This window comes from Eptesicus fuscus, chromosome 3 (assembly GCF_027574615.1).
Source record: "Eptesicus fuscus isolate TK198812 chromosome 3, DD_ASM_mEF_20220401, whole genome shotgun sequence".
Lineage (NCBI taxonomy): Eukaryota > Metazoa > Chordata > Mammalia > Chiroptera > Vespertilionidae > Eptesicus > Eptesicus fuscus.
Window position 1 is genome coordinate 70262623 of NC_072475.1, and position 27307 is coordinate 70289929.

The 27307-nt window shown below is 40.3% G+C and overlaps 1 protein-coding gene and 1 long non-coding RNA gene across 2 annotated transcripts in view; one reads left to right on the forward strand and one right to left on the reverse strand.

Annotated features, from left to right (window-relative positions):
- Positions 1–27307, forward strand: part of MORC1 (MORC family CW-type zinc finger 1) — a 161737-nt gene that overhangs the window by 121115 nt on the left and 13315 nt on the right. The window contains exons 21-23 of the mRNA XM_054712093.1: positions 9882–9951; positions 11993–12059; positions 15979–16125. Of these exons, the coding sequence (XP_054568068.1) occupies positions 9882–9951; positions 11993–12059; positions 15979–16125 (284 nt within the window). The remainder of the gene's footprint in view (positions 1–9881; positions 9952–11992; positions 12060–15978; positions 16126–27307) is intronic.
- Positions 15883–25913, reverse strand: LOC129147977 (uncharacterized). The gene is made up of 3 exons (XR_008555189.1): positions 25671–25913; positions 19525–19597; positions 15883–16085 (listed from the first exon to the last, which is right to left on the reverse strand). It is a non-coding gene; the product is annotated as an uncharacterized LOC129147977 (long non-coding RNA).

Sequence of the window (27307 nt, forward strand, 5' to 3'; positions counted from 1 at the left end):
ATTTTCAGGTGTAACAGGCTCAGAACTATATGTTCAGCACACAGAAGAAAGTTCATCCCACAGGGATGATTTCCCATGATCTGAACTCATGAGACTGTTTTATAAGATCACAATGGCATTTTAGTCATTTAGAAGATGAATACAGCATCACTGCAATTGGAAATCTCAGACTGACCTTACACTGGGCATTCTTTCCTTGTACACCAATCTTCGTGGGCCAGCCATCTGCAATCTGACAGCTGCTGGTGAGCAGTATGTCTAAATATTGAAAAGGCTTCCAGTTAAAACAGCCTGCTGTGTCCGTCTCCCTCGCACTGTGCCTACCTGTGCTCCCATGAGAGTATTTTTTTATGTTGTATGATCCATTCTGATCAGCAGCATGTTCTTGCTTCTGCTGTGTTAATAATGTCTGTCTGTCTTCTGAAAGGATTTTTTTCCATGTTAGGGCATTTCATTTCCTTCTCTTCCAAGTTTCAGACACACCTCGCTCTGGCTCTCTGACTGACCAGTTGTACAGTTTCGAGTGAAATCATAAGAATATTGTTTGCTTCTCAGATTTATGTTGACTCTGACCATAGCTTATTATTTCCACCATGTTATAATCATTCATTCCCCCAAATCATCTCCTCTGCTGTGGCTCAGGGTTACAACAGTTTCATCTGTTTTCCTAATGTCTTCCTCTTCCCATTCCCATTCCCTTAATTCTTGATTGACTGCCCTTCATGTTCCTTTTCTCCAAGGCCTACAGTCTATTGAAGCTATTTGTAAAAACCCACATTATTTAGTTGTTTTATTTTTAATCCCAATGTGATAATCCTTACTTTCTAGTCATTTTTAACTTTTGTCTCTTTGCTCTACATTTTGTATCACATTCACCATTCTCCCTTCGTTTTCCTCACCTCCAGTTGCTTCTGATCATATACTTTGTTGGTGTCACTTCCATGACATTTTATTTCTTTTTTATATTAATTTATACTTGCCCTTTTAGCCAGTGCAGGCCATTCATTTTCAGAGTCCATGTACTGAGTGTTCTTGATCAGACCTTGATCAGATTTGGAGCTTTGGAAACCTTTGACTGGGATGCAGTTAAAACATCAGCCATTTTCTTGAGATTAATAAAACTGTCATAATAACCTACTGAGTGGGAGAGCATATTCACCAATTATATATCTGATAAGGGGTTAATATCAAAAATTTATAAAGAACTCATACAACTTGACACCAAAATACCAAACATCCTGACTAAAAAATGGGCAAAGGACCTGAATAGACACTTTTCCAAAGAGGGCATATAGATGGCCAATAGACACATGAAAAAATGCTCAATGTCACTAATCGTCAGAGAGATGCAAATTAAACCACAATGAGATATCACTTCACACCTATCAGAATGTCTGCCATCAATAAATCAGCAAACATCAAGTTTGGCAAGGATGGGGAGAAAAGGGAACTGTTGTGCACTGTTGGTGAGAATGCAGATTGGTGCAGCCACTATGGAAAAAAGTATGGAGTTGCCTAAAAAAATAAAAAATGGAACTGTCTTATAACCCAACAATTCCACTTCTAGGAATTTATCCAAAGAAATCCAAAACACTTAATTTGAAAGAATATATGCACACCTATGTTCATTTACAGTGTTATTTACAATAGCCATGATTTGGAAGCAGCCCAAGTGTCCAAGTAGATAAAAAAGCTGTGGTACATTTACACAGTGGAATACTACTCAGCTGTGAAAAAAAGAAGGAAATCTTACCTTTTGTGACTGCATGGATCAACCTGGAGAGTATTATGCTGAGTGAAATAAGCCAGCCAGAAAAAGACAAGTGCCATATGATTTTACTTATATGTGGAATCTAAAGAACAAAGTAGACTAACAAATAAAATAGCAATACTCATAGATACATAGAAGGGACTGACAGATATCTGAGGGGAGGGAGGTTGCGTGAAAAAGGTGAAGGAAATAAGCAAAATAAAATAGAACAAAACTCATAGACACAGACAACAGTATGGTGATCACCAGAGGGAAAGGGGTGGTGGTGACAGTAGAGGGTAAAGATGATAAATGGTGATGGAAGGAGACTTGACTTGGGGTGGTGAACACACAATACAATATACAGATGATGTGTTATAGAATTGTACACATGAAACCTATATATTTTTATTAAACAATGCCAACCTAATAAATTAAATAAAAAACCCCACCAGTAATGAAAATAATGAAGAGTTCTTTTAAAGGACATCTTAATCCTCATCAAAATGCCTTTGGAGGTGATGTGTGTGGAGCTATCAGCCTGCATGGCAGCAAACTTCTTTCAATATTTTATCACAATCTTGTTAGCACAGCTACAGTTCCCTTCCCCATTTCAGGGAAACTAGTGTGACCCAGATTGATGATCTCTGGCCCCGTAAAGCTGTACTTTCTGAAATTCTCTCTTTGTGCACACACAGGTGAGTCTTAGTGGAGGCAGCCTTTCCTTTTTTTATGCAGCTCTGATGAAATTCAGGTACTGCACTTCACATGCATTTATCTAATTTAATGACTTTAATTATTACCTGAGGAGTAAGTTCTCTTTTCATCCCCAGTTTACAGATGAGGAAAATAAACTTGCTCAGGGTCACACTGCCAGCAGTGGGCACCTTGAGCCTTAGCTGTTTGACTTCAGCTCTCACTTTCTTAGCCACTTGTTATTACGACTTTCCTCTTTGTTGTCTATATCTGTATCCTGTCCCCCACATTGATTCAACCAGCCCATTCCACACAGATAGGTTGGAGTATACTTTACTCCATAGGGGTGAGGATTTCAAGGTACAAATATATACTGCATTGGTTAACAGTCAACATTTTGGCTTAGACAGGTTTTCAAAGTTTTATGAATGGACATTCTCCAGCAAGGATTCTTGAACTTATTTTTAAAAAATCAATCCATCATCTACTCCTTGCTCAGAATAGGCTAACTTCTCTTTAGCCCATTCCTCCTCCTCCCCCCATCCACCCTAGATAGGACCTGTACAATGAAGTTCTTTACTGCTCGAGGCCTGGCTTTTCTCTTTCTAGTCAGCCTACGTCACAGGACAGTCATCAGGGCCATCATCCCAGGATGAGTCCTGGGAGGGAGAGTCTTCCCCTTGTCCAAGATAATCACTCGAATCATCTTTGTGGTCATAACATAACCACAGACCCATTTTATGAGCTAGTGCCACCTGACCTCTGGCCTCCAGAAAATCCTATTACTTCCCATTTTCCACACTCAAAATGCATCCTGCTCTCTCTTTTAACACATGCTGAATATGCTGAACTATTTCTGTCTTAAGCATTTCTAAACCCACAGGTAAAGTTCACACTTGTCTCCATTAACCACCAACAGGAAGGGAGTATAAATTCTTTTATAGCTCCTCTTACAGATGCACCAGCCTTTGTCAGGGGAATTAGCCTCTGAGGACAGGTTGCAAGGCTCTGTTTTACTGGAGCAGTGCCCTGTGGTACTGTTGTAATTAACGATTTGTCTAAGTTCCGTGAAAAACTCTGGTGCACTGCCATGTGATAAATCAGCAGTTCAGCTTTACTCCAGGCAAAATTTGGCATATGAGCTCCACATCACCCCAGTGCCCCTCCAAGTGATGCATTCGAATCAGCTGTCACTGCAGCATGCTTAATAGAAGCAGGAGAAATAAAAATGAAGCAATGGGACAAAGTTACCAAGCATCCTGACAGGCAAGCAGTCTCAAGTTATGTCATCATATGAGATATAAGAACTGACTGTACAGACGAGACCTCCTAGGGGATCTGTTCTAAAAGGTAACTGGGAAAATTAGGTTGCCAGACCACAACAGATGGTCAAGAAAGCAAATGATTAATTTGAAGAAAGCTTCAAAATTGAGGAACACCAGGGGAATAAAATGAACAGTGCCAACAGTAAGTTAGAGAAGTTGGGTAGGAATAGTTTGCTGAGACTCAAGCCACAGTGGTAAAAGTACGGATTTTTTGCTATGCATGTTTTTATTCATCTTGGTAGAGCACATACACCAAGTTGACATTCAAATATCTGACTGCAATATGAAGCAACATTTACCTCTTTCCTAAATATTGGTATTTGGGTATTTTTTTCATATTTTAAAATAATTTTTTTTTTCAGTTACTGCTCTGTCAGTGGCAAATTCAGATTGCTAAGACACTGAGAGAATATCTCTGGTGTGGTTGTTTAAGGTTAGGTTAGTCCTGCCTGTTTTATAACCAGGAAGCATAATGCCTTTTTGATTGGATGGTCTTTAGCCCTTATGTCATCTGTGGTCACTCAGCACTCAGGTCTTTTTTTTTTTTTTCTTTGCTTGAACTTGGCCTTGAGAGCAGATTGGTAGGTAAATTTATTTCATTTCCCCAATTTGAAGACATTTTAAAAAATGATGACTAGATTACCACGACATGTATTGTAAGAGTTTGGTGATGGAGTGTCTGGTATTCCTGTGAAAGATGTAACCTCCAGTGTCTAACCCAAAGTGTGGCACTTTCTGGGGCTCAGGAAAGATATATGAATAAAAAATGAGTGGATGGAACCACCTTCCCATCACAGAACTGAGCTATGTTCTTTACCAATTACACCTATTAGCTATTTGGGCATTTTTCAAATGATTCTGGCTCAGGAAAGTCATCTATCAACCTCCTCTGGGTTCCTAGGGTCATTGATAGGCCCTCCATGGTATTTTATAAAAGCAGAGGAATGAATGGAAGAGCTGATGAGTTTCCAGCATCTAGGTTTGTGGCCAAACAAATAACAACAAAAACCAAAAACAACAACTCCAAGTTCTGTTTTTGCATCAGTGCTTTTTGACAATAAAAGTGAAAAGTGGCTCAGTAAACTCAGAAGAAGATAAAAAAGAAAAGCAAATAACCTGCCTACCTAGTCCCTAAACCAGCTACATTCACCCTAAATACACATAATTTTTTGATTCCTCTAAGATATTTTCAATGGGAAACTACACTGATATTGCAATAAATGCTTTGAGATGATTGAAGTTGCCTTAATTTTAAAAGCAGGCCAATTCTCAATCAGTTTTCATGGCTGGTGATGTTACCATTTCCTTTCTATGAACCGGTATGATTCTGTGATTGTTGCTCACAGTATCAGAAATTTCACGAGCAGAGCCAGCCTCTTTACAAGATACAAACCAAAGTTGCCCCAAGGACTTAAGACAAATTTATTCAACAATACAATGTTAGAGATTTTGAGGGACACCAAAAAAATAGTAAGATATAAAAGGCCCTCGCCTTAAGGAGAAGGAAAGTTGGAAGACAGTTTTACAAAACCACAAGATAGCAATATGTTATGGAAAGAGTCAGGCTCCACACTCTGATAAACCAACCCAGGTTCAAGTTCAGACCTACATGCCACTTGTCAGTGGTATCAACTTTTGATCTTTTGTTTTCTTTTTTTATATAGTTTCATAGTTTTGACTTTTATTTTTAGGTCTTTAATGTGATTGAGTTTTTATTTTTTAATTATGGCTTATATTCAATATTATTTTGTGTTAGTTTCAGGTGTACAGCCTAGTGGTTAGACAATCATACACTTTATAAAGTGTCTGCCCCCCATATTTCCAGTACCCACTTGGCACTGTACATAGTTATTACATTACTAGAGGCCCAAAATTCATGCAAGGGGCTCGACCCTCGCAGCCCCAACTGGCCCTCATAGCCCCTCGCAGCCCCGGCTTCGTCCAGAAGGTCATCCGGATGGTCATCCGGAAGGGTGTCTGGACGGTCATTCTGCTATTCAGTCCAATTAGCATATTAGCTCTTTATTATGTAGGATTACTTATTATATTCCCTATGATGTAAAGTCTTCTGTTTTCTTATCTATAAAATGGGAATAATATTACCTACTTTCAAGGTTGTTATGTGAATGAGTGGGATGATTTGTGACAATGAAAAGTTTTTGTGCATTATGAGAAATATTGTTTTAATCTCCTTCTGTAATTCTAAAGAAAGCAAATTCAACCTCTATTGCATGGGCCAGAAGATGGGGGTAAAGAATTAAAATTGAGAGCGTGAGATTGCTTGTGGAAGAAAAGGGAGAGCTAGAAAGTGACCCTGTTTGGGGGGTGGGGAGGGCAGTTATGCCTAGATAACTTATAATCACATTGAGAAGAGCTTTTCAAAAAAAATCTCCACCCAAAGATATGTTTTTATTGATTTTTAGAGAGACAGGAAGGGAGAAAGAAAAATTGATATGAGAGAGAAACATTGATTGTTTGCCTCCCATACGTGCCCTACCAGGGATCAAACCCACAACCTAGGTATGTCCCTGACCTGGAATCAAACCCATGGCCTTTTGATGTATGGGATGATGCTCCAACCAACTGAGCCACCTGGCCAGGGCAAGAAGAGCTTTGAAAGCCAAATAAAGAGTTTGTACTTGAGGGAGTGAGCCATCAGGAGCTCTAGGAAGGTTTTGAGAAAGAGTATTTAATCATGGATATTTTGTCTAAAGAATTGATTCTTCATGTTATGAAATGTGATAATGAAGTAGTACTGGGAAGAGCAGAAACTTTTTTTTATTCTATGAATATATTAAGAGTTAGGTACTGTCCTAGACAGTGGGGATGCAGCATGAAAAAAATTGACAATTCTCCCTCATGGTGCTTCCCTTCTAGTGGACAATCAGACAATGAACAAGATAAATAAGTAACATACGTTGCATGGCAGGTAATGATAAGTACTAAGGAGCAAAATAAAGCAGAAGCATATAGGAAGTGCCAGCATTAGTGGTGAGGTTGAGATTTAATTTTGTATAAAGAGGGGATGTTTGAGGAAAGACTAGAAGGAAATTAGGAGAACAGAACAAACATATTAACAGCAAATACATTAATAACCTTGTGAGAGGAGGCTCCTTGGATGCTTGGAAAGTGTCTAGTGAGGAGAAATGAGGGCATGGAATGAGAACAGAGAGGCCCAGAAGCAGCTGGGCTCAGTTATGACATACCTTTCTCTAGCCTGCGTTACTTTTCTTCACAGAATTTACATTACCTGATATTATATTATATATCTTCTTTTTTATTGAGTTCATATCTTTTTTTCCCCCTTACTAGAAAATAAGCTCCAAAAAGGCAGTACTTTGTCTCTTCACGGTAACAGTGTCTGACCCAGACTGGGGATCAATTTTATTGAGTAAATGACTGACTGAAATGGAGGAGCCTAGAACACAATGTTAACTATGGAAGAGTGAAAACAGAAAAGGTCTGCGTTTGACAGGAAGGCATTAACTGGTCTGGGAGCCTTCATGGGTCCTCGATGATGATAAATGCTTGGGGTGGAGGGTTGAGGGACAAAGGAATAGAAGGAAAGAAACCACAACACAATCAGTCCTTGACTCACGTAAGGGTTACACAGCTGACTACAGTGTGTTCTTTTTCATTTCCCTAACTTATTTATGATGTATTTATCCTGTTAAACAGATACTTCACAAAATTGAGTTTTGGGTATGTTGCCAATCCATTGCATCTCTTGGGGACTGACAAATTCCATTCTGCTCGTTGTTAACATAATTTTAATTAAGGTATTGAAAGCCCCATGTTCAGACTTAACTATCATCTCATTTACTGCGTGGGAGGTGTTATCTATTTCATGACTGAGTAAAATCTTAGGAAAACAATATCCCTAAACTGCAGAGGTAAGCGTACAGACTGCAGACATTTCTGTAATGGAGTAATATATGTGAAAGAGCTTTGTAAATAACAAAGTACACAAATAGTGTTAATGAAAAGACAGCTAACTGCCCCTGTCTTCTTGTCTCAGCTTGAAGACATTCAGACCTTCAAAGCCACAAGCACATTGTAATAGAAGGGAGCATCCAGGAACTCAGAGATTTACATGGTGTTATGTAAAAGAAAATACTGTAGGCTGTGAGTTATTCATCCAAAATCTTTTAAACATTTCTATGGCAAAGAATAAAGAAAATACTAGAAAGGAAAAGAAGGAAATCACTCTTGCAACAGAGATGGTAGAGACATTTTTGGGGAGAAGGGGCATATCTGATCTTCATGAAATCAGCCTTCAAGAGGCAGAGCTCAAAGCAGAGGACTAAACAATGAAATGCAAAAATAATTTTATGAAACTGTGTTAATAGCACCAGCAACAGAAGTTCCTAGCTGGGAGTGCTGTAATTTTTATTAATCTTAGCCGCTGCCATCTTATCTGTTTTTCATCATAAGAAAGGTTTTCATTAAAGAAAATGGAACACATCCTAAGCAAGACCATCATGGATGATAACAAAGTGGTTATAACTTAAGGCATTACATTGTTCCTCTTGTAAGCTTATCTTGTGGTTGCTGCTAACTGTTGTGGGAAATCGTTCATGTGGCTTATAAACTGGTCAAAACATATTTAGTTCAAAGTGAGAAACACTTAACAAAGTATATAGATTTTCCTTAAATATCAGCACATCAAAAGAAACCTTTAAATGTTATGATACATCAGGAATAAACAAGATACATTTGAAGGTCATTTTGCAAAATTAACTTTTAAAAATATATGCACTTTATTTACTTCCCGGAGCATGAATCTATTTGCAGTATAAGTACAAAAATATTTTAAACAGACAAAAGTAGCTTAGCATCAGTTTTATTTATTTTCCTCTGCCTACAAGGCTCTCCTTCCCCTGGACTTGGGTGAACTAGAAAAGGGGGATGCTGGACAGCCTCGCGGTTCTGTCGTTGCTAGGCTGCATGTGTGCCCATTCCACCTGCTTTCCGACAGCATTTCCTGGGAAGGGGGAGAAAGGCAGGTTGATAGCCTCCCCCTCCCACGTTTGCTCAGCATGGCGGAGAGGGCATGAAATAGGAACACATCCACAGTGGGCAAGCTCAGAAAACCGACAGCTCCACCTTCCACCAGGCAATGGAAGTGGGGAGCATGGTTGTGTCTTAGTGTGTGTTCAGGCGTCTTCAGATCAAGCAGCAGATGGGAGCTTTGCCTTATCTCTGCCTTTGACATTTTTCTTTTTCTACTGCCTGTCTCCCACCTTCTCACAGATTCACAAAATACATAATGTGGGGAGCATTCTAGGTCTGTTTTTCTAAAAGACATTAACTCTCTCCCAAAGAAATACATTCCAAAAATGTAAGTTTGTTTTGTGTGAGCCTTGTTGAATGGGTCATAGAGGATTCCCAAAGTGATGATCTGGCTTCTATATGCCACCCCCCCAGCTCTCTCACCCCGCTGTGCCCCCCACTCCCAGCATTACACATACACATCTGCTCACTAAGGTGCCACCAACACTCCTGGCCCTTGCATTTAACACATTAAGGCTTGATAACCCCTTTTAGACAGATTTTCTGGGATTCTGTCAAAAGGCAAGGTGTCTCTTCAATCACCTTCCCCATTTTCTTCCCCATCATGCTTTGGGGCCTTAGACCCCAGCTTCCAACCTCCCCAGTGTTTCCTTCATTGCACTGCTGTTGAGCTCATACTCTATGCTTGCTCTGTACCAATGAGCGGTGTATTGAGCCTCTTCCAAATAGCAGAGGCTCCTTTGTTGCTCCTGGTGAATCAAATACTTGGCTCATTTGTTGGAGTCATTGTTACACCTATGCAAGATAAGGGATTTTTGAAAATACCTGTGCAAAGATTGGTAGAATGTAAACATCCCTTTAAAGAAATGGTAGAAGTAAATATGACAGTTATCATGGACCCATCCTGATGATGCATGCCAAAATAATTTTCTACAACACGTGTGATTGTCACCCTTCATAACATACACATAAACCTGTACTTCGGGCAATGCTGTGGTCTCTCCTCTGGTGTGGGCACTGATGTTCAAGGTCGTTTTTGCATCCAATGCTATGTCCTATATTTTTGTACAGCTTTAAATAAAGAGCTTGTTTTTCAGATTTTAGATCAAAGTGACAGCAATGTTTTCTTGAAACATGAAAAAAAGGAAGGTCCTCTTATGAAAAAAGGTAAAAAATAGAATTCAGTTTATATATATTAGCTATAATGTTTGAGTTGTTTTCAATATGACTGTGTGACATAACTTGTGTGGGACATGGGCCACAACTTTGGCAGCAGTTTGGGTGTAAAAAAATTAAATTTGTTATTTCAGAAGCGGGGGGAGGGGTGGGAAAACGGCCACCAACCGCATGTGTTTTGAAGAGGCAGAGATATACCTCCTGCCTGAGAATCGTGCCCCCGGCCCCAGCACTGCCACACTGACTGAAGCACCCAACACCAGACTTACGTTACCCTTCTCATTGAATGTCGTTTCATAATGTGCTGAGGGTTGATATCAGGTCTATAATTATCAGAATCTATTTTGAAAATTATAATGGCATTCCCTTATTTTCAATCATTTAATCCTTTTCTTGCTTATCATGGATCCTCTGAGATCAACAAGAGTGATCACATTTATTAGTTCCTTCATGTCCTTGGGGTCTAATTTGTCTCAGGTGAGAGATGTGAACTTTCTTTTAAACATAAAGTTGCCATCTTATGATATTCAGTTTAAAGACAGTTTCCCTGGAGAGAGAAGCTGGGAACAAGCTGGACTCAGAAAATTTTATTTTCTTAGTTTCCTTTTTTTTTTTTTTTTTTACTTTGTATTCTCTCTTTTACTTTAATATTATACCATTGGGTCTAAGCAGTAAGTACATTATTTTTATGGTCATCTTATTATTGTCTCAGCTCATTTTGGCTTCATTATTCACAATCATTTTTGTGTTGATCCATCCATGCCATCATTTTGTGTTCACATTTGGTTGTAAGCTCTCCCTTCATACTTTGTTGCTTAGGTAACCTAATCACCCATTCATTCACATCTTTATATTTGAACTCATTAGTGAGGTCCCTAAGAAATCACACTTTTTCTTTTCCATCTTAATTAGAATAATTTGCTATTTATAATCAGGATTTGTTTTGTAAGGAACTCTAAATTTTAAAGCCAATCTTTTACAGAAGTTTTAAACTATTAACAGACCTTCAAGTATGTGCCTGTTGGGTTTCCCGATTGCAATGGAAAAATTGTTAATACAATTTTGACCCTAAAATTAATATTTAATTGCCAACAATCCCCTGGCTTTAGAAGAAACAAATTGTGAAATATTTTCAAATGACTGTAATTATGGATTAGTTGGCTGTTGGATTAAAAAAACTTCACTTTGTATGCAAGTCTGTGAGCAAAACCAATAGCGCCTTCAGTGTGCTTGGAAAATGTCTATCCTCTCTTATGTTTCCTTAAAGAGTCAGCAGAGCCTCAGCCATTTACCCACCATCTAAACTTTCCTTGTTCTGTCCTGTTCCTCGTGGCCTTCGATGGTCCTAAACTTGTTGCTAAGGGTTTATTTGGTAACAAGCTATTTGGACAGATATCACAAAGAATTCTAGAGATAGGTGGAAGGACACATTGATTTATTTCTTGTACTGTCCCCAAAAACTCTTAACACCAATCCAAGGGGACTGAAGCATTTCTGGTTCTCTGTGGACTGTAAACAAATCACTGACTTCTCTGAACCTGCAGTTCTGAGGTTCTCTGAGTGAGATGATCGGATAGGTAACTCTAGATCTCTTCCTGCTTTAAAGTTACACTCTCTACCCGAGACACATTTCTAACTGGGATCTGTCAGGATGTCTTTGAACCTGAACCCAAAATGGAATAGAGAAGGATGCCAGAGGGTAGACAGGTTGGTGAGAGTAGGGAATCTGAACAGCCCAGTCAAATCACCCCATGCACAGCAATAGCAGATAGTGCGCATCACTACAAAGAAATAATGAAAAAACAAGTTACAGAGGCCCTTGGGTTATTACATATGCTATATTAGTATACACTTTGTTAAAAAAGGTTATTATATACTGCCTTGAAAACATATTGGTGCAGATTTACAAAAGGGTGTTTGAATACAAAGCCAAATTGTATACAGGTAGTTAATGAACTGATAGCACTTCTTTCAGTTTATTATGTGATAATCAAAAAGTGACTGACTTCATTTTGTTTATGTTCTTTTGAAGAAAAACAGGAGCTGTGCAGTGACATTGCAGAAATAAAGAGAAACTCTTCATTACCTAACTGGAAAAGGTGAGTGTACCGTAATTATATAATATCCAAGTGAGTGAAATTACACTATTGAAAAGTAATTATCAATGTTTAAACACAAAAAGAAAGAAAATAATAGTAACAAGCAAAAGCAATTAAGAATGGAACCAAATTTTATAAAGGAGACAAGAAAGAATAGAATGCACTAAATTTCTTACTTTTCCCCCAAACCTTTTCATTTTCTTTTGTGAGGACTGGGTATTATAAAATGAAGCAGGCTTATCTTCCTACTCACAGCAGGCAACTAATTCAAATTACGGTAATGTGGTCCAAGAATGGAAAATGTTGCATATATAAGGTATAACTATGAAATCATGAACCGATTTTTTGTGTGGTTCATTATCTAATTGTCATACATGTATGCAATTATAATAATCATTGCATGCTAGAGCTTTCTTGACATGAGACTTCGCAAGTAAATGTTTTGGATACCTATCAGAATGAAGAGAATGTTTTCCAGGAAGCAAACTCTTACCCTCACTCTACTACAAACCTATATAAGCTGCTTTTCAGATATTCAGACCGGGTGTCTCTGAATCCAAACACCGCCCCCCCTGCTGCTTTTGCATAAGAGCTCCTTGAATAAAGTGCAAGAAAGGACAGGAGCTTTTATGTTCCACACTTACTAAACAGTAGTCATGCTAACACTCACATCCCATCACTTCACTCATACTCAAAAGAGTTTCATAGCCCTGTCACTGTGAAGATAAATGATCAAATCCTGAGCCTGGCACAGGTCCCCTTCACTCCTGGCCCTCTCTCTGTAGCCTCCACTTTGCTTCCCAGAGTTCCTGAATTGCTTATAGTTCTGTTTTATCACATACCTCCATTTTTGGTCCACACTACTTCCTTTGTTTGAATGTCCTCTGAAACTTGTACACCGGTCAAGTTTCATTCAACTCTTAGTTTGAGTGTTCTCTCCTTTGGGGTCCCCCTGACCACAAAGGTATTCACAGAGCCTCTGTTGCAATGATCATATTACATTATTCAGCTTCAATAATTATTTATTACTAGAGGCCCGGTGCACGAAATTTGTGCATGGGGGCGGGAGGGTGTCCCTCAGCCCAGCCTGCACCCTCTCCAATCTGGGACCACTTGAGGGATGTCCGACGGACGGTTGGACATCCCTCTCACAATCCAGGACTGCTGGCTCCCAATAGCTTGCCTGCCTCTGCCTGATTGCCCCTAACCACTTCTGCCTGCCAGCCTGATCACACCCTAACCACTCCCCGGCCAGCCTGATAGATGCCTAACTGCTCCCCGGCCAGCCTGATTGCCCCTAACTGGCCACCCCTGCCGACCTGGTTACCCCCAACTGCCCTCCCCTGCAGGCCAGTCCCCCTGCAACTGCCCTCCCCTGCAGGCCTGGTCTCCCCTAACTGCCCTCCTCTGCCGGCCCGGTCACTCTAACTGCCCTCCCTGCTGGCCTGATTGCCCAAAACTGCCCTCCCCTTCCTGGTCCCCCCCCCAACTGCCGTCCCCTGCAGGCCTGGTCTCCCCCAACTGCCCTCCTCTGCCGGCCCGGTCACCCTAACTGTCCTCCCCTGCAGTCCTGGTCCCCCACAACTGCCCTCCTCTGCTGGCCTGGTCACCCCCAGCTGCCCTCCTTGCTGGCCTAATTGCCCACAACTTCCCTCCCCTGCAGTCCTGGTCCCCCCCAACTTCCCTCCGCTGCAGGCCTGGGTCCCTCCCAACTGTCCTCCCCTACAGGCCTGGTCCCCCGCAACTGCCCTGCTATGCCAGCCTGGTCTCCCCCAACTGCCCTCCTCTGCTGGCTCAGTCACCCCTCACTGCCCACACTGCCCTCCCCTGCAGGCTATCTTGTGGTGGCCATCTTGTATTCACATGGGGGCAGCCATCTTTGACCACATGGGGGCGGCCATCTTGTGTCTTGGAGTGATGGTCAATTTGCATATTACTCTTTTATTAGATAGGATGGTCTGTCCCACAATGGTGAGCAGTGCTTCCCAGTCAAGTGGAATTGTCTGTCTGAATGTCCGTCTTCCATTGCGTGTGGCCTTTATGAAGGATGGGTCATGTCTTTTCCTCTGCATAACTCCAAGCCTTTGAGAGGCGTTCCCTGACCACTCAGTCTAAAATGGGCCACCCCACTTCTGACAAGGAACATGGTCAAACCATATCATCCTGTTCTGTTTTTTCTAGGGCACTTATTACTATTTTTAAATATCTATCTCATTGCTACTGTTTCTTTTAATGTTTTACATTCTAATTTGCTTATTTTCTATATATTTTTCACTCAAAGCTAACTCACTCCATGAGAACAGACGCTGTCTTGCTCACCTGTGTTTCCTTAGAGTCCTGAATAGCTCCTGACTGAAAGTGGGCACTCTTTAATATTTGCTGAGTGAAGAAATAATGTAATACCCCCCGCCCCCAACACACCCAGTGTTATGAGGCCATTTTATGGATAATGCTTTAACCTAGAGTTATTTATTAAGATTTAACCTAGAGTTATTTATTAAGATTTAATCTAGAGTTATTTATTAAGATTTGAGTTAAAATTTAAAATCCATCTAAAAACTAAAACACGTTTTGTGTGTGTGTGTGTGTGTGTGTGTATGTGTGTGTGTTGTTTCATAACAGGAGGTATTGAGACACATTCTTTGTATTGTTTAATCCTCAGCACAGCTCTCTGAGGCAGGCACTGTTGTTATTTGGCCGAAGAAGGAAAGTGGCTCGGAGAGGAATCCCTGTGCTTGGGGGTAGTGCATTTTACCCTCCACCCCTACCACCAGCATAAATCTCCAGAATGCCAAAAACGATAAAAATATGTTTAAGGATTTCTCTTTAGTTAAATTTCAGCATAAAGGAAGTTTTGGTTAATGGGCATTCAGACATTGTACAAGTATTTTTAACAGACAATTAAGCATTATAATGTTCTTCATCTTAAATGAAATATAGCTGAAGTTAGTATAATTAATGCCAATGAACAATAGAAGCACATTTCATTTGGTATGAACTATTATCCAATTGTTAAAAGTATAAAAATATAAAGATATAGAACTCTTTTTAATTTATATCATCTCAATTGTGAAAGGATTACAGTAATCTATTAACTGACAGACACACCCCTACATGATTTGTTCCACACCTGCCCACCCAGCTTTGTTTCCTATATTGCACAGCCTTTGACTTTTCTTTTTCCCACCACATTGAAAGCTTTGGGGTTCATTAACATTCAGCACTACTTTATGCATCCTCATTGTGTGTATTCTCCATGCTGCGGCCAGTTATGCTTTTAAAACACGTATCAGATTACCTTAAGGCACTATCATGGTAGTGCCTGCTCTGCTTGGAATAAATTCCAGCTCCCACTCCATGGCCAGTGCTGTCCTCACCCATACCTCTCTCCTTCTGCCCCTGCACTCCACCTCAACAGCCCTGGCCTCCTCATTCCCCTTTGATCAGCCCTACCTTGTTTCTATCCCGGGATCATTACACTTCACCTGGAACGTTCTTCTTCCTCCAGATTTGACTAAATTTTTCTTTCAATTGACTTTGCCCCTGTTTTGTTTTCTTTCTATATGTACCTCCCCCACCCTAGGCTAAACTAGAATTTTAGTTTAAAAGCCTTTCACCAAATAAGAGACAAATGATATATGACTACTGTTGTAAATAATAAATCACCACCAATTTTATTTAATTGTGACCACCCATAAACCTTGGAACAAGATTTGTCAGGAATAAATAGTAATTCTTCTACTTAGGGATTGATTTTATATAACTATACTAGTATTAAATGAGTTTTCAGCATCACACGTATGTCCTTTTATATGGTGTGTATTCACATTTTATTTGTCATATATTGATGTTTCTGAGGTTATTAGTATCTAATGTGATTCCTACTTTGAAATAATAAATCTCGGTTGTTTTTGCCCAGCATACCAGTGGAAGACTTAGGTCCAAGTTCTGGACATAAAGCCAGAGTTGCTGTGAGTAGTGGCTGTGAAGTTGGTTCTTCGTTGACAGAGTCTTCTCAGAGCCCATCTGTCAAGGAAACAGTAAGAAAACTGACATCTAATTTATGGTAAAGATATTTACTAACATATTTCCACATGCTTTGTTAAAATTTCTTAGAAGTGACAACTCCTGATTTTTTTTTTTTTCCTTATTAAGTGGTAATAATAAGAAAATTTAGTCAAATGACTTTAAGATTTGTCTCCTAACTACACTGACTTAGCCAGATCATGGGTTAAATGTCCCTTGAAATAGAACTATAGTTGCTAAATGCCTGTTGTTACATGGTTCAGCACTATGGTGGATGGACATCAGTCCTCTCTCAGATACAATGAATAATTTTTACTGAGCTGGCCTTACTGAAATAATTTTTCTTCCTTCCTTCCTTCCTTTCCTTCCTTCCTTTCTTCCTTCCTTCATTCCTTCCTTCCTTCCTTCCTTCCTTCATTTTTTTTTATTATTAATATTCCTCATGATATTTGTATGATCTTCTAAAAAGTGTCATTTTTTTAGCTTTAGATACTAAACTTCCTGAGGGAAATAGTTTTACTTTTTGGCTCAGCGTAGAATGTTAAATTTGTGGCCATGGTTAATGAGGAACTTAGATGTCTGGATCTCAATTCTCAAAGGATGGAGAGACAGAGTGGGCAAAGCCCAGGATTCAGTTTTTCCAAATAGGGACCCATGATAGGAGGGGGCTTTACAGTCAAGCCAAGTTAGTATACAGAAGAATGCTCTAAATAGGTGTCATGTGGGAGGGTGGGGGCAGGAGCAGTAGCATGGCTGCATTAGTGCAGCCTGTTGGTTTGGTTGGGGGTTGCAGACTATGAGGAGACTGTGTGGTAAGAGGCTTTCAGCCAAGGAGGCCACACAACATGCCCTAGCTGGAAGATTGTTTTTCCTTTGGACAGTTACTTTGACTTTCTGATGAGTGGCGGATAGAATATTCCTGGAGAAGAGACTTAGCAAAGAATAGAAGCAGATAGGAAGAGAAAGAAAGGTAGAGGTTGGTTGTATATAAATGACAGGAACTCTGTCCTGCAGTTGTCCTGCAAATTTTTGGAAACTTCTGTGGCAACATCCAGGGCTGTGGAGCTGTGCTTACATGGGTGTGAAGCCCCCACCTACTGTCCTTTAGGAACACATTCCCAACACCTATCCTGCTGTAGGAGAAAGGAGAAAGCACTCTTGCTTATATGTAGGTGGATCTACCTTGGACTTTGCATCAAGACACATTTTATTAACAACTTTCAGAGACAAGTTGTTAACCAAGAAATGAAGCTAGTGTGCTACATTTCTGAGTACTAACTTCTGGCCACCAAATCTACCATAGTGACTGGGTTGGCAAGCTTACACCAGCCTGGGAAAGAGGCAGGCACAGGCCAGACCTCAGTGTTGGACAGATATTAAGAGGTTGAAAAAGACCACTTCTCCACTGATCTAGATGGATGTCAGTCTCAAATGGCCACAGCCTATAGCATAGTCCCTGAAGAATGGGATTCTCCAACCAGTTTCTTACCTTCTGTGACTGTTTGATCAGAAGTGATATGTAAATTCTCAGCATTGAATTAGTTAGCCATATATTTGAATCCTGGTGTTTTACTTACTAGTTCTAACATTCCGGCATGTCCATTGGTCACTGAGACATTGTAGTATGCAATAAATAGCATATGTATGAGCCTTTGTATATGTGAATAAATGTGTGCATATTATTAAAGTATGGATGTGATCACATGTCCAATGATTGTGACAGGCTTTCTTGATCATTAATAGCTATAATTTTTGAACCATTACAATATTTTAGGCATTCACCCAAATGCTTTATATATGTTTGCTTTTTATTTCCACAAACTTATAAGATTGGTATTACTTTTAACTTTTTTTATGGATAAGGAAACTGAAGCTTAGAGAAACTGAGTAACACACTCAATGTCTCAAAGAAAATTGTACAGCTACTAAGGACAGGGCTGGGTTTAGCCTCCTGCTCCCTGATTTGGAATCTCATGCTCCTCAACACTGTATATATAAACATATACGTAGGTATATACACATATACACACATGGGAATATAGACACATGTATACATATGAAAGTGTGTGTGTGTGTGTGTGTGTGTGTGTGTGTGTGTGTCCATCCACACTATGAGACCTCAAGAGACCTGTCTGGTTGTGTTGCAGCAAAGTTTGGATGTATCACTGTGTAACATCATTTTCTTTTTTTTTTTAACTTGGCTATTTTTTGTTCTTCATCTAAGTGGATCATTACTATTAATTTTGATGAGTCACACTTGATCAAAAAGGAGATAATCTGATTGAGTATAGTAAGACTTTAAAGTACATCCACTTTTATAATTAGCCATCAATAGAAAATTAAAGTTTCCCAGAAACCATCTCCCTAATGAACATGTAGAATCTTTAGTGCTTGAAATGATCATGCTATTATCAACTGAACATTCTGAAAGCTAAATGCATTAATAAATCAGATCTTTTCTGCACCAGCTTGAATTTTTGTGGTTTTATAAAAATGCTCAATAGAAAGAGAATTTTACAGAACATGAGGCTCTAACTGGAACGAAATGAGTTCCTCATTTACCAGTTTTCTCTTTTGCCTCAACCAGCAGTAGTGTGTTTTCTTACATTTCACCAATGAAAACAGATTTCTTGTCTACTCTCTATTTTCTTCCTGTACTGCTCCTGTTCTATATCATGTCTAACATTATTCCTTGTGTTAACTAGATTTTAAATCCCTCAAGGCATGAAGATTATGGCTGGTTGTGTGCAATGTGGAGGGCACTGTGTTCTGTAAGACTCACTATTGTTGGCCAGATTTGTCCTTGCTTGTCACATGGTTAAGAGAGTAGTTAGAGCCCTTTCAGGTGTGTGGAGTGTTCCTTCTCTCCACTTGATTTTTTTGGACATGGCATCATCCTTACCCTTTCAACACAGCCGAAGTAGAGTCAGGGCACCTCTGTTTACTTCCTACATTTGTGGTTTTTGTTATCTTAGAGTGTTTTGCTCAGTTTAGCATTTTCCTGTCTTGTTTTGTTTTTAACAGTCTGTTTCCCTCAGGAAGTTTACTATCTAAACCTACAAAAAAAGAGACTTTTTAGAAGGCCATAAAAATGTCTGCTTTTCTAGTTAGTCTTATGGGATAGAATTTCCCAAGGAAAAGCTGTTAGTAGCAGCCCTGTGAAGGGGAGAGCAAAAGGCTGAATCCTGGGGTCCTAGAGGGAGAGACAAAAAGGAGAGCACAGCCAACCTGCTTGAGGCTGATGGTAAGGGTGGGGATAAGGTCCTTAATACCAGGAAACCAGAGATGTTCAAAATAGGAATAACTCCTCAATCAGAGTTTCCATAAAAATTATATATATAAAGCAGATAGCAATGCCCCAGCCCCTGCTCCCTGCAGCTGGCTAACTCCTCTCTTTGGGGCTCCCCAAATTATGGGTTAGGGTCCTTTCTATCAGTACCTGTGGTGCTGCATTCTCATTCTCATCTTAACATGTTTTTCTAGAAGTACTTCCTCTGAAGGTTGCTGATAATCTGTAAACCCAAAAGAGTTCATATCCACCATGAAAGGACCAATGCTCAGAAGAGAGTTCAGCCCTGTATTGGAGGAAGGGAAGCTGGATTTATGGAAAGAGAGGAGTGGTTTATGTAAAAGAACTCTCATAAGGTTGACCAAACCAACCATAGGGTCCCTTTCCCAGGGACTCCAGATGTAGCTCTTCTCTCTGTGTCATCTGATCTCTGCTCTTCTTTTTTTTTTTTTTTTTGGGGGGGGGGAGTCTCAACTATTTTTTTTTTTTTTAATTTTTTTATTAAGGTATTATATGTGTACATATCTTACCATTGCCCCCCCACTCCCATATATGCCCTCAACCCCCAGAGTTTTGTGTCCATTGGTTATGCTTATATGCATGCATACAAGTCCTTTGATTGATCTCTTATCTTCCCCATCTCTCCCTAACCTTCCTGCTTTAATTTGACAGACTGTTTGATGCTTTACTGCCTCTGTATCTATCTTTTTGTTCAAGTTTATAATGTTCTTTATTATCCATAAATGAGTGAGATCATGTGGTATTTTTCTTTAATTGACTGGCTTATTTCACTTAACATAATGTTCTCCAATTCCATCCAGGTTGCTGCAAATGGTAAGAATTCCTTCTTTTTTATGGCAGCATAATATCCCATTGTGTAGATGTACCATAGTTTTCTGATCCAGTCATCTGCTGATGGGCACCTAGGCTGTTTCCAGATCTTAGCTATTGTAAATTGTGCTGCTATGAACATAGGGGTGCATATATCCTTTCTTATTGGTGTTCCCAGTTTCTTAGGATATATTCCTGGGAGTGGGATTACTGGGTCAAATGGGAGTTCCATTTTCAGTTTTTTGAGGAAACTCCATACTGTTCAGTGGCTGCACCAGTCTGCATTCCCACCAGCAGTGCACGAGGGTTCCTTTTTCTCTGCATCCTCGCCAGCACTTGTCGTTTGTTGATTTGTTGATGATAGCCATTCTGACAGGTGTGAGATGGTACCACATTGTTGTTTTGATTTGCATCTCTCAGATAATTAGTGACGTTGAGCATGTTTTCATGTGTCTCTTGGCCTTCCTTCTGTCTTCTTTTGAAAAGATTCTGTTTAGGTCCATTGCCCATTTTTTTATTGGATCATTTATCTTCCTTTTATTAAGTTGTATAAGCTGCCTGTAGATGTTGGAGATTAAACCTTTATCAGTGATGCCATTTGCAAATATGTTCTCCCAAGCAGTGGGCTTTTTTGTTGTTTTGTTGATAGTTTCTTTTGTTGTAAAAAAGCTTTTTATTTTGATGTAGTCCCATTTGTTTATTTTCTCTTTAGCTTCCATTGCCCTAGGGGCAGTGTCAGTGAAGAAGTTCTTTTGGCATATGTCTGAGATTTTGCTGCCTGTGGATTCCTCTAGTATTTTTATGGTTTCCCGTCTTATGTTTAAGTCCTATATCCATTTTGAGTTTATCTTTGTGTATGGCGTAAGTTGGTGATCTAGCTTCATTTTTTTGCATGCATCTGTCCAATTTTCCCAACTCCATTTATTGAAGAGACTATCTTTATTCCATTGTATGTTCATGCCTCCTTTGTCAAATATTAATTGAGCATAGTGGTTTGGGTCAATATCTGGATTCTCTATTCTGTTCCATTGATCTATATGTCTGTTCTTGTGCTAGTACCAGGCTGTTTTGAGAATAGTGGCTTTGTAATACAGCTTGAAATCTGGTATTGAGATCCCTCCTACTTTATTCTTTTTTCTCAGGATTGCTGTGGCTATTCGGGGTCTTTTTTTATTCCAGATGAATTTTTGGAGAGTTCTTTCAAGGTCAGTGAAATATGCCATTGGTATTTTAATGGGGAGTGCATTGAATCTATAGGTTGCTTTGGGTAGTATGGACATTTTAATGATGTTGATTCTACCAATCCATGAACATGGTATGTTCTTCCATCTGTTTACGTCTTCCTCTATCTCTTTTTTCAGTGTCCTGTAGTTTTCTGCGTATTGGTCTTTTACCTCCTTAGTTAAGTTTATTCCTAGGTATCTTAATTTTTTTGGTGCGATGGTAAATGGGATTGCCTTTTTAGTCTCTCTGTCTGTAAGTTCACTATTGGTGTATAGAAAGGCCATAAATTTCTTGGCGTTAATTTTGTATCCTGCTACATTGCCGAATTCATTTATTAAGTCTATTAGTTTTTTGATGGAGTCTTTCAGATTTTTTATGTACAATATCATGTCGTCTGCAAATAAAGACAACTTTACTTGTTCTTTTCCAATTTGGATGCCTTTTATTTCTTCTTCTTGTCTAATTGCAATGGCTAATACTTCCAGTACTATGTCAAACAGGAGTGGTGAGAGTGGGCATCCCTGTCTTGTTCCTGTTCTTAGGGGAAATGTTTTTAGTTTTTGTCCATTGAGTATGCTGTTTGCTCTTGGTTTATCATATATAGCTTTTATTATGTTGAGGTATGAGCCTTCTATTCCCACCTTGTTGAGAGTTTTTATCAAGAAAGGGTGTTGGATTTTGTCAAATACTTTTTCTGCATCAATTGATATGACTATGTGATTTTTATCTCTCAACTTGTTTATGTGATGTATCATGTTTATTGATTTGCGGATATTGTACCATCCTTGCATTCCTGGGATAAATCCTACTTGGTCATGGTGTATGATCTTTCTGATGTACTGCTGGAGCAGATTTGCTAGAATTTTGTTGAGGATTTTGGCATCTATGTTCATGAGGGATATTGGTCTGTAATTCTCTTTCATTGTGTTGTCTTTATCTGGTTTTGGTATTAGAGTGATGCTGGCTTCATAGAAGGAGCTTGGAAGTGTTCCTTCCTCTTGCATTTTTTGGAATAGTCTGAGGAGGATAGGTTTTAGTTCTTCCTTGAATGTTTGGTAAAACTCTCCTGTGAAGCCATCAGGCCCCGGGCTTTTGTTTGCTGGAAGCTTTTTGATGACTGCTTCAATTTCGTCCATAGTTATTGGCCTATTGATCTCTTTAGATTCTTCTTGATTGATTTTTGGAAGGTTATATTTTTCTAGGAATATGTCCAATTCCTCCAGGTTTGTCCAGTTTGTTGGAATAGAGTTGTTCGTAGTATTTTGTAACAATCCTTTGTATCTCAGCGGGGTCTGTTGTTATTTCACCTCTTTCATTTCTGATTTTGTTTATTTGGGTCCTCTCTCTTTGCTTCTTGGTGAGCCTGGCTAGAGGTCCATCAATCTTGTTTAACCTTTCAAAGAACCAGCTCTTGGTTTTGTTGATCTTTTGTATTGTTTCTTTGGTCTCTATGTCATTTATCTCCGCTCTGATCTTTGTTATTTCCTTCCTTCTGGTTACACTGGGCTTTTCTTGCTGCTCTTTTTCTAGCTCTTTGAGTTGTAAGGTTAGGTAATTTATTACCCTTGTTTCTTGTTTTTTTGCAATAGGCTTGTAGAGCTATGAACTTCCCTCTCAAGACTGCTTTTCGCTGTGTCCCATAGATTTTGGATTGTTGTGTTTTCATTGTCATTTGTTGCCATGATGTTTTTTATTTCTTCCTTGATCTCTCTGGTGACCCAGACCTTGTTTAATAGCATGCAGTTTAGTCTCCATGTGTTTGATTTCTTTGGATTGTATTCATTGTAGTTGATTTCCAGTTTTATGCCACTGTGATCTGAGAAGATGCTTGATATAATTTCTATCTTCTTGAATTTGAAGAGACTTTGCCTGTGACCCAGCATATGGTCTATCTTTGAAAATGACCCATGTGCACTTGAGAAGAATGTATATTCTGTGGCTTTGGGGTGAAATGTTCTGAAGATGTCAATTAATTCCATCTGGTCTAGTGAGTCATTTAGGATTGCTGTTTCTTTGCTGATTTTTTGTTTAGAGGATTTGTCCAAAGGTGATAGTGGGGTATTTCTCCCTTGATATCCTCCAGGAGTTATTTTTTTATTTTTTTTTTATGTATTTGGGTGCTCCTATATTGGGAGCGTATATGTTTACCAGAATTATTTCTTCTTGTTGGATTTCTCCCTTTAGTATTATGAAGTGGCCTTCCTTATGTCTTGTTATGGCATTTACTTTGAGGTCTATTTTGTCAGATATAAGTATTGCTACCCCAGCTTTTTTTTCATTTCCATTTGCCTGAAAGATATTTTTTCCATCCCTTCACTTTCAATCTGTGTGAGTCTCTTGTTCTGAGGTGGGTCTCTTGTAGACAGCATATATATGGGTCATGTTTTTTTATCCATTCAGCCACTCTATGTCTTTTGATTAGAGCATTTAGTCCGTTTACATTTAAAGTTATTACTGAAAGGTATTTGTTTGTAGTCATATCTGTTTTTGTGTCTGTATTCCTTCTTACCTGTTTATTTCTTCTTTTTACAGTATTCCCTTTAGCAATTCTTGCATTGCTGGTTTGGTGGTGATAAACTCCTTGAGCCTTTTTTTGTCTGCGAAGCTCCTGATTTCCCCTTCAATTTTGATTGATAGTCTTGCTGGCTATAGTATTGTTGGATTCAGTCCTTTGCTTTGCAACACTTTGTATACCTCCTTCCATTCACTTCTAGCTTGTTGTGTTTCTGTTGAGTAATCATTTGACAATCTGATGGGTGTTCCTATGTAGGTAACTCTCTGTCTCTCTCTTGCCGCCTTTAAGATTCTCTCTTATCATTTATATTTGCCATTGAAATTATGACATGTCTTGGTGTGGGTCTTTTGGGGTTGATCCTGCTTGGGACTCTCTGTACTTGCGTAACTTTTATCTTTCCCATATCTGGGAAGTTTTCTGTCATTATTTCTTCAAATAGGTTTTCTAATCCCTGCTGCTCTTCTTGTCCTTCTGGCAGCCCTATTATACTCATGTTACTTCGTTTCATGTTGTCCCGAAGCTCCCTTAGGCTTTCCTCCTGCTTTTTAATTTTTTTCTCTAATTGCTGTTCAGATTGAGCTTGTTTCTGTACCTGATCTTCTAACTCACTAATTCGGTCCTCTGCTTCTTGAAGTCTACTGTTGAAACTTTCCATGGTGTTTTTGATTGTAGCTATATCACTTTTCATTTCTTCCTGATTCTTGCATAAGTTGTTGATTTTCTCATCCATCCGATGTATAAATTCCACGACCATTACTCTGAACTCCTTTTCGGTCATGTTGCAAGCTTCAGTTTCACTAATTTCCTTTCTTGGCGACTCCACTATTTCTTTCCTCTGTGAGTTATTTCGTTTCCCCATTCTGGCTATCAGCAGAAAGCTCAAGCTTCCGTTTGCGTGGACCTGGGCCGTGTGCTGTGGGGACTTCGCTCCACCCGAGTTTCACTGAAGTGCTCTGACACTAGGACGTGTGGCTGCCTTTGGTTGGTGGGAACCAGACTTGCCCAGGGTCAGTGTCCCCTGTGTTCCGTGTGGTCTCATGTGCACACTTAGAATCAGGGTCCCTGTCTGCACCACACTGTTGGTATGTGCCGAAAATGAGATCCTTAGTATGTGCCAGGAGTCAGAGTTTCCCTGTGTCTGCACCAAGAATCGAGTGTCAGAGTCTCTGTTGCCTTGTGCGGTTTCTCGTTGAGAATCAGGGTCCCTGTGTGTGCATGCACCAACAATTGGGGTCGCTGGCTCTTAGTGTGAATGCGCTGTGAGTCAGGGATCCCAGGCAGCTGTGTCCGGCGTGCCAAATTCCCTGAAGTGGAGCTGCGTCCTGTGTGTGCTCTCTCTACTGAGCCAAACTGGCTAGGGCGCACACTCTCAAATTCCTGAAGGTGAGCTGGCTCTGTGCACTCTCCCAGATTCCCCAAAGGGGGGCGGAGTCCGTCCTGTGCACCAAATTCCCCAAAGGGAAGCCCCTCTGTGCACGCTCTATGATTCTCCGAAGGGGGAGCTGTGACCCGCAAGCCAAATTCCCCCAAATTCCCCGAAGGGGAGCCCTCTGTGCGCACTGACAGATTTCCCTGATGGGGAGCTGCTTCTGTCCCGCGCGCCAACTTCCGTAAGGGGGAGCGAGTCCCTGCGCAAAGCTCTGCAGCTTGGGCGAGGGGCGGGTCTATCAGTTACTATGGCGCTATCAGTGTGCCTGCGGGGAGGGGGATAGGCTCTTTGACTCACAGAAATCTGCCGGGAAGTCTGGATTCTTGTTGTTTGTTGGTCTGAAGCTGTGATAGCAGTTCTCTGTCCCCAGTGACTGCAGGGTCCTGGTTTGTGTCAGAAGCCAGGATCCAAGTCTCAGGCAGCTCTGTTTCTCAAGATGGCATGGTCTCCGCGCCAGCCTCCGAGAAGTGTCCGCTTTGTGCGCGGGGCTCCGCCGTCTAGGACTGCCCGGTTAGGCAGTCCCTTGGAAGACCTGCAGAATCTAACTGACCCTAGCTCATACACACACACACACACCACACATGTCTACACTCTCCTCTATGGGTTCCTCACTCACACTCTCTCTCTCCCTACCTTCCTGCCGGTCGCCATCTTTTTTCCTCTGATCTCTGCTCTTCTCAAATACCTGAAGGCTCCATATCACTCTGCCCAACCACTCGCCTTCCTACTAGCCAGACAAATAATTCTGCAGAATGTGTGTGTTGGGGGGGAGGGGTTTGGGGTGTACATGTGTGTTATATTGGATGCTATGCAATGCTGAAAATTTTTAACTTTTCAGATCGAATCTCCTTAAACCTATAAATAAACATTAGCACAATAATATACTTAGAATATTGGGAATGTCAGTTGTATAAGAAACAGCTGTTTTGTCTTTTGTGTGCCATATTATTTCACAGTTGAAAAGTTTTGTCAGTCCCTTGGATATTGTACATAAGGTTCTTGGAGCACTTCAACATAAAAGCACTATACAATTTAAAGATGTGTAGCTATACGTGTCTAGATTTCATATTCTCCCCGGAATGAAATATGTGTCATCTAGGTCAGTGGTTGCTAACCTTTCGGACCTCACAGCCCACCAGTGTCCGTGGACCACCGGTTGGCGACCACTGATCTAGGTGATTAATCCTAGAAAAGCTGTCTCGAGGGAAGGGAGAGTGTCACTGCCTTTTGCCAAATGGAGCACCTGTTAGAACAATGGCCACCCTGTTTGGGAAGAGCAGGGTCCACGTATGATTTGTGAGAGTGTCCTGGAGGGCCCAATGAAAGGACTTCCTCTGGAGAGTTAAGTTTTATTTTCTTAGGAAAAAGTCAGTAACCCATAGCCTGTTTCTCTCCAGGAATTTTGCAATGCTGAGTTCTCTTCCCAGAGTACTCGGGGGTGCTGGGCTTTCCTGGGCTGCTTGGCTAGGGGTGGGAATTGTGAGCCTTCCCTCTCTCCCTCCACCCTCCCTCCCTCCCTCCCTTCCTCCTTTCCTCTCTTCCTCCCTTCCTTCCATAAACTTTTTATTTTAAGACAAGTGTAGGTTCACATGCAGTGGTAAGAAATAATACAGAGATCCCATCTACCCTTTACCTGGCTTCTCCCCGTGGTAACATCTTGGAAAACAATAGAACAGGATCACAATAGGGACATTGGCATTGACAGTCAAGACACAGAACAATTCTGTTTCCACAGGATTCCTTCTGTTGCCTTTTAATAGCCAAACTTGTTCCTCTCCCAGCTTATGCTTTTGAAGAACACTTTAATGCCAGTGGTAAAACAGTGTGGTGGGCATAAATGTTCATGTTTGCTAAGATGTTTAACACCCAGGAGTCAGGGCCAGGCTGACAGATGAGTGCTCTGTCTCTTTTCCTGGTACATTCCCATCTCTGCT